Source organism: Anneissia japonica, unplaced genomic scaffold (assembly GCF_011630105.1).
Source record: "Anneissia japonica isolate Jap-2015-1 unplaced genomic scaffold, ASM1163010v1 scaffold287814_len66955_cov115, whole genome shotgun sequence".
NCBI classification, from domain to species: domain Eukaryota; kingdom Metazoa; phylum Echinodermata; class Crinoidea; order Comatulida; family Comatulidae; genus Anneissia; species Anneissia japonica.
In genome coordinates, this window is record NW_022747618.1 from 49391 (window position 1) to 56604 (window position 7214).

Sequence of the window (7214 nt, forward strand, 5' to 3'; positions counted from 1 at the left end):
AAGTAGAACAATAACCATGAATATCAAAAAACAATAGTATCAATAAAAAATCAAAAGATAAATAATTAAAAAAAAAACAATAATAATGATAACAAAACAATGGCATAATAATGAATTATCCATATAATACATAGATTTCCAAATTTCCAGGTTAAAAATATTATACATGTATTACGAAATTGAAGAAAGTTTATCCTTCGTAACATTAATTTAAGGTACTTTTAATACAAAAAGCAAATGTGGATTAGTCACCATATACAGAGATCAGAGACTTTGTAAAAGAGGTTTTAAAACTATAAAGTGATGGTTTATTAGTTAAGTTTGATCTTACGATAACGCTAACTCACACCTTGATCTTATCTTCAATAAAGTTGGATTTAATCAGTAACGATGTTTTACGAGTATCATTACAAAGTTTAGTTTAGAAAGTTGCATTCAGAAAACCTCGTAGGATAATTGTAAAAATTAGACACCCTGGTAAAGAGACTGTTTAAGTGAGTTGGTAGCGAATTGGTAAGTAAACGATACATAAAAATTGCAATGTCAAGTTTATTTATATCATAAATATGAAGAACATTGAAATTATAAAATAAAAACCAAAAAGGATGCTTGGTGTGAGATCTATGTCCTGCTCCGGTACATTATACGTAGAGCACGTTTCTGAAGGCGAAAGCGATGATCAATTTGAGTAGTTTCAAAACTTTCCCAAGAATTTAATTTTAAATTTATTTATATTTTATAGCCCATGCAATATTGCAATAAAAATGTATGGTCAAATTAAAGTATGGTATAAGTTAAAAAGGATTTCAGTTGGAAGACAATGTTTTAATCTGTTAACTCTCCTATATTGCGTGCATCGCTGTTACTTACACGGTTGATATGAGGTTTTCAGTTTAGTTTAAGAGCCAATCGTCACTCCTAAAAATTTGGTTTCATTAACACGACTAATCCTATTTGTATCAATGTATAGGTCTTCTTTTAATTTAGTGAGTTTGCTTTTGGTTAATAAAATATAATTTGTTTTAGAAATATTTAGCGATAACTTATTTAAATTAAACCAATCTGAAACCTTAGCTAATTCAATGTTCATAGTTTCAAATAATATGTCTTTATTTTTATTTAGGCTTCTGTAAAGAAGACGCGAAATTAGCATTATTTACCGGGTTGCAAATATTATTAGCAAGCTTTGGACCAATATAATATTTATAAAATATTTATTAAAGTTGGTTTCAATCGATAAAGGGTCTGGGATTTTGTTGTTGTTATGAGTGAAAGAAGAAGGTATAGGTTTTTAAAGTATTTTTTTCCAAGAACATTATTTATTGTTTTCTATTTTTTTTCTATATTAGATCTATGATTTTTATATTTGTCAATGTAATATATTTTGGCTAACTTAAGTAATTTAGTTAATTTATTTCTATATTTATATATTTCTTGTAAAGTTTTTATTTTATCTAGTATCAATTGACTTAATTAATGCATTAGATATCCATGGTTTATGTTCTTTACGAAGATTTTTCTACATCTATGTTTTGGGAAGTGTTTATTACATAAAGAGTTAAATTTACAGTTAAAAGTATCGTATGGGGTTGGATCATCATTAATATTATATACATTAGTCCAATTTGCAGTAGAGAGTTCATTTTTAAAAGCAGAAATTGTTTAATATTAATTTTTTAGAAGATTGCCCAAAATTTATGGTGTTATTATTAGTTAGAGAAAAGACTGGAAAGTGATCAGAAATGTCAGAATAAAAAATGCCTGAAGAAATTTGGTCATAAGTATTATTTGTATAAATATTGTCTATAAGGGTTGCGATTTTAGTTGTGATGCACATTGATTTCGTTGTTAAAGGGTAAAAATTGGAATTAAAATTGGTACTAATAAACTCAGACGTTTGATTATGAGTATTGAAATTTAAAAGATAAATATGGAAATCATCAGCGAGGTCCGATATTTTTTTTCTCTATTAATTATGTCAAGAATATTAGAAATGTTATTATTGGTAACTTACCTAGGCGATAAATCACACCAAAAATAATATTTTTTAGTTGAGAATAGATGTGCACTTTTAATTTTTCACCTCTCTAAATTTCATATTTCTAGTTAACTATTCCGGCAACGTCACTGGTTGCACATTAGAGAGAGAATTCTTTTTCTCACACTATCCATCACAGTTTGTTTAATTAATCATCAAAACAGTACCCCAGCTTACATTTTTTTTACTTATCTCTAGGCATTAATCTTCGTTCATTTGGATCATTTTCCTTCATATACCTCGGTCTAATAAAATAAAAAAAACAGTTGATAGGTCCTTTTCAATTGCTGCACCTACGCTTTGGAATAGTCTTCTCAGTGATTTACGAATTGCATCTTGTTATCTTGTTTTTTTTTTTCGTCAGCTTCTAAAGAAACATTTGTTCCATAAGTCTATCTCGCTGAACTGTCTGTTTTTTCTGTTTGTAAAGGTAAAGGTATGAGAATAACCCAAAATTTGCAGCGTCATTGTGCTGAATTAAGTATGGTCGTAGTCCCTGACTACCTAGCAGCCGTAAATAGGCGCTTCATGGTAGATACATGTTCACATCATTACACAGCGACAGGGGCTGAAATGAACCATAACATCGGAGTAACCCTCTACTCTTCCGAAAGATGCAATGGGTTCTTTAAAGTGCATACGAGCCAGATGTATACACTGTACCCCCATTTTAATTTTTTATCCGAGAAGACTTGGTTTTACCAACCGAACCATGGGCTAGGAGTGGCTGGAAAATTTCACGATTCTACCTGAAAGTCAACTTTAGCCGCTCTACTAAACCAGCAATTTAAAACTTGCTCGGTTGCAAATGAGGCTGTCGAGATAGTATCGTACTGTGTCATCCGTAACGACGGCACATTATTTCTCACCACCGGGTATTATAAGTAGGAGTTTTTAATGTAAAAACACTGACATATTCTAATATTCCGTGGGGCAAAAATTGGTACGCTGTATACGCTATGCAAGTACCGATTAATAATAGGCCCGATATTATTGTTATTATCATTACTATTACAGTACTAGCCTATTATTATATAATATACATGGGATAGCAATTTGTTTGCAATTTGCAATTTCCACGCATATATAGTAAAAAAAAATACCTGCAATGTTCTTATTGTATTATTGCTTAAATAATAACACGTTTCTTGTAAAACTGGAGCATGAACTATAAAAAAAAATTAATAATATATTATATTATAAGAGTCAAAAAATACATTTAATTTCGTAACTTTTATAATTTGTCTAATAATTTATAAATTACTCTTGTTAAGCTCGAGCTCACGGAAGAAATTGTAAGAACTAAGAGAAATGTATAGTTGGAAAAGTGGTAAAACTTTAATAGGCAATTATTGCATATTAAGCTCTCAAGTTTTACCGAACCTTTTACTGGCTTTCACAATACTTTATCAGTAATCCATGGCATGATTTGAGTTGTCTAGATGCAATGTAAAAAAAAAAGGTCCAGATAGAAACATTATTGTCGTGGACTTTAGACAATGTGTAGACCTATTTACTTATAGGTCTAGGCCTAATGATAAATTTCTATAATATGTTTTTCTATTTCTATAGAACTTGAAAACTCTACATTGCATGTAAACGTTTTACCGCCATCACACCTTCTCATCACATGTTACCGACAATAAGCATAGGTATACACACCGTTCGTCATCACAATTATTCACAGGGGTCTTTACAGAATGGCGTACTTATATCACATGCACTCTTCTTTTAGTGGTCATGAATTGTTCTCTTTTATCGAAACTAATCATGGCCGGGGTAACCGAACGAAGCGAGCGTACCCTCTAGTAATTTTATAATAATAACAATAAAATAGAATATATATAATAATGACAATAAATATAACAAAGATATTAATAATAACTAGACTTACTATGTCTGTTTGAACAACAGAGGGCTTTTCCCCATTGATTTAATGAGAAAGTTGGAAGTTGAAATTGCAACAAAAAGAAAATTCGTTAAAAGGTGTAAAGTAAAAAAAAAAACAAGGAAAATCAATATAATTTTAATGACGGGGAAAAAAAGAAATGGAAAAAAAAAACGAAAACCATGTTGACTGCGACGTTATTAGTGAGACTTTAACTATGGCTACAATGGCAATAATGAGGTACAGCGTGACTCATAACCATTGCGGCCAAATGAGCCGGCCTTGAATAGGAAAGTGCATTTTCAGTACATAGCGATTCAATGACTGAAAGAAAAAATGTTATTTGTTCATGCATTCACAGTAGTTTTGAGTTTAACCTAGCTGTAACTGGTTTAAGGGCTTTAGAAAACGCAAATTGCGTTTAATTAATTTAATCAACTGTCAAAAAAAATCTTTAAATGGTCCTCATATCTACACACCCTACTGCGGATCGTCACTAAAATTGGATCATTTCACAATGAAAAACTATTCTGCAAAGTGTCATTTTTATCCATCTATAACTAGTACGTAAGAAATTTAAATGACCCTCAAATTTACACCCTAACCTGGATCGTCCCCTACACATAGTAATATCTTCCTTGTAACTTGGGTTAAACTTTCCTGAAAGTTTCATTCGGATCAGTTGACCCGTTTTTGAAATATCTTGTCTGGGACGTTTTCTTTTAACGGTCCTCATATTCACACCCACACAAAAATTCAGTCATTTCTTTACTGGACCTTTACAAACTACATAGAAAGTTTCAATTTAATTGGCCCTCACACGCACACCCCACCATAGATTAACACTAAATATTAGGAGGCACTTCCTTGATATATGGTCTATGTTTCGGCAAAGTACGGAAAATTCTAAGCATGGGAAGTGACGGCCAGATAAAACAGTGCAAAAAGATAGGAAAAATATATGCAAAAAAAAAATAGGAAAAAATCAGAACAAATACAATGGCTTTTCCCAGTACTACTGGGAAAAGCCAATAATAATAATAATAATAATAATAATAATAATAATAATAATAATAATAATAATAATAATAATAATAATAATAATAATAATAACAATAATAATATTAGTGATAGTGGCAATGACAATGAAGATGGCAATGACAATGAAGATGGCAATGGCAATAGCAATCTCATTGGCGATGGCAATAGCAATGGTAATGGTAATATTATTAGTAAAATAGTATTAAGTTTTCATACCTGTCGTCCCATAGGATATAGTCGAATATGCTGAAAACAAAATCAGAAATAAATATCTTTAACTTTAAACATCAAAGATTTATTGGGAAACATTCAACAAAATTATAAAGATAAATAGTGAATTAATTTGTGTGGGGGTGGAGACTTGTACGCAATTTTGGAAGCTCCAAAAGTAAATTAGTATAAACCACGGTAATTTTCCAGCAATAAATTGCTTAATTTGATTTGGAAAGTCAAACCAAATTTAAGACCTCTTAGGCTAAAGTAGTTTTCTTGGACAAAAATCTAAAAGGGGAAATGAAAACATAAAGCTTGACGAGCTGAATACGAGTGGTTATTGCTGTTCAATGAAAAAGTTGTTCTAAGAAGATAAGGTATCCTTATAGTTTTTGTAAAAACATAAAATACCTTTGTTAAACTAAAAGAGATGTTAAACATTTCATATTTGTGAAGCTCTTGATAGTATTAGAAAAGAAATGCTGATCCCAGAAAAAGATATTACCCTCGGTGATGATTTGAAAACATGTACTATATTTAACTTTAAAAACGGATGACAAAAAATTACAACTTATTCTATGTGGCAATTCTGTCCTTATTTATGAAAACTCTATCAAAATGTTTGATAGTTCTTGTAAATCATACTGTCTGCATATGAGAAACGTACCGATATAAAAAATAGTAGTGGAATGTAAACCCATATTGTTGATTCATGCGTGCTCGTACTTTTGCATTTATTTTAGTTTAGACATGTTTTAACTCACATTGAAATAGCATTTGCAGTACCCGCTGCTACTTGGGGATGGTATTCAGCACTAGTCACTAAGCGCAGACTCTTTAGTGTGGCGGTTATATATTTAAAATATAGATCAACAACCGGGACAAAAGTACAAAGACAGGAAGAAAAAAACAATAATTCATAAATAGGCAATTAAAAACGAAGGAAGAATAAAAGCAAATTAAGATTAATCGGATCACATAATATAATAGTGAACACATTACGAAATCATTTATAAATGATATGTAAAACAAACAGGGGGCCAAAAAAAAATCTACAATAGACAAAAGCATAATTTATTAATGCAAACATTTTTTTTGTAGCGTTAGAGTCTGTAAACTAGGTACATATCATTTGCTTACTTTATTCCTTAATTTATGGGGGAAAAAAACGTTTTAAACCTACCTGAAGTGAAGTACAGGCAGTAGAGCCACACCAACAGACATTCCTTCACTTTCATATCGACGATTATGGAAACGCGACGGATGTACATATAGATTATACACGGCAACATTATTTATATACTTTTCCTAAATCGGCAACCATATGGCAGTAATTACATTATTAGACTTCAATTAGAGATAATTCAGTCATTTCATTCATTGATTAATAATTGACAATGTGATATCAGTAATGTTGCATTTCAACGATGTATTCAACATGTCTTATTTACTAATCGTAAAATAATAATTTATTAAAAAGATACAGAACTACTCAACCTTATCTTTGGTTGTCTCTACATATGTTATTTTCACATGTATTAGCTTATAGGCCTAAATGTACAGATGGTAGCCACATTATAGTTTGTTGTATATTTTGGTCTGTAAATGATAGAAACAACGCCCAAATGATATTCTGTTAGGCCTAACTGTTATTACTAATTATTCTTCTTTGAGTCGATACGCTTTATGTAAACAAATAATTCAGGTAAACAATAAACCTAGACATATTATACATATGTTTTAACTTAGCAAGTATAATACATGGTCTAGCGTTTTTATAGATCATAAGATAGCAACTAGATACTACAAATAGTTTACAAACGAAGGCCCAGCAACATTCTGTCAATTGGCAATCACAAATAGTCGGTAAAAGTATCTTTTGTTTTTGTTTAAAATATAATACTAACTACAGATATAATAGTGTCTCTATGAAAAGAAAACTATGAATTCCTTTTTGTGGGGGATAATTTCCCGCGTATTACTGGATTTACGCTAATAAAAGAGAATTGTTTTATACAAAATCTAGTAGACAAA

At 30.5% G+C, this 7214-nt stretch overlaps 1 protein-coding gene across 1 annotated transcript in view; it reads right to left on the reverse strand.

The window, feature by feature from the left end:
• LOC117120521 (very low-density lipoprotein receptor-like) overlaps nucleotides 1–6461 on the reverse strand; it is a 13344-nt gene extending 6883 nt beyond the window's left edge. The window contains exons 1-2 of the mRNA XM_033265534.1: nucleotides 6364–6461; nucleotides 5184–5213 (exon numbers count right to left, since the gene is read on the reverse strand). Of these exons, the coding sequence (XP_033121425.1) occupies nucleotides 5184–5213; nucleotides 6364–6451 (118 nt within the window). The 5' untranslated portion in view covers nucleotides 6452–6461. The remainder of the gene's footprint in view (nucleotides 1–5183; nucleotides 5214–6363) is intronic.
• Nucleotides 6462–7214: the final 753 nt, after the last annotated feature.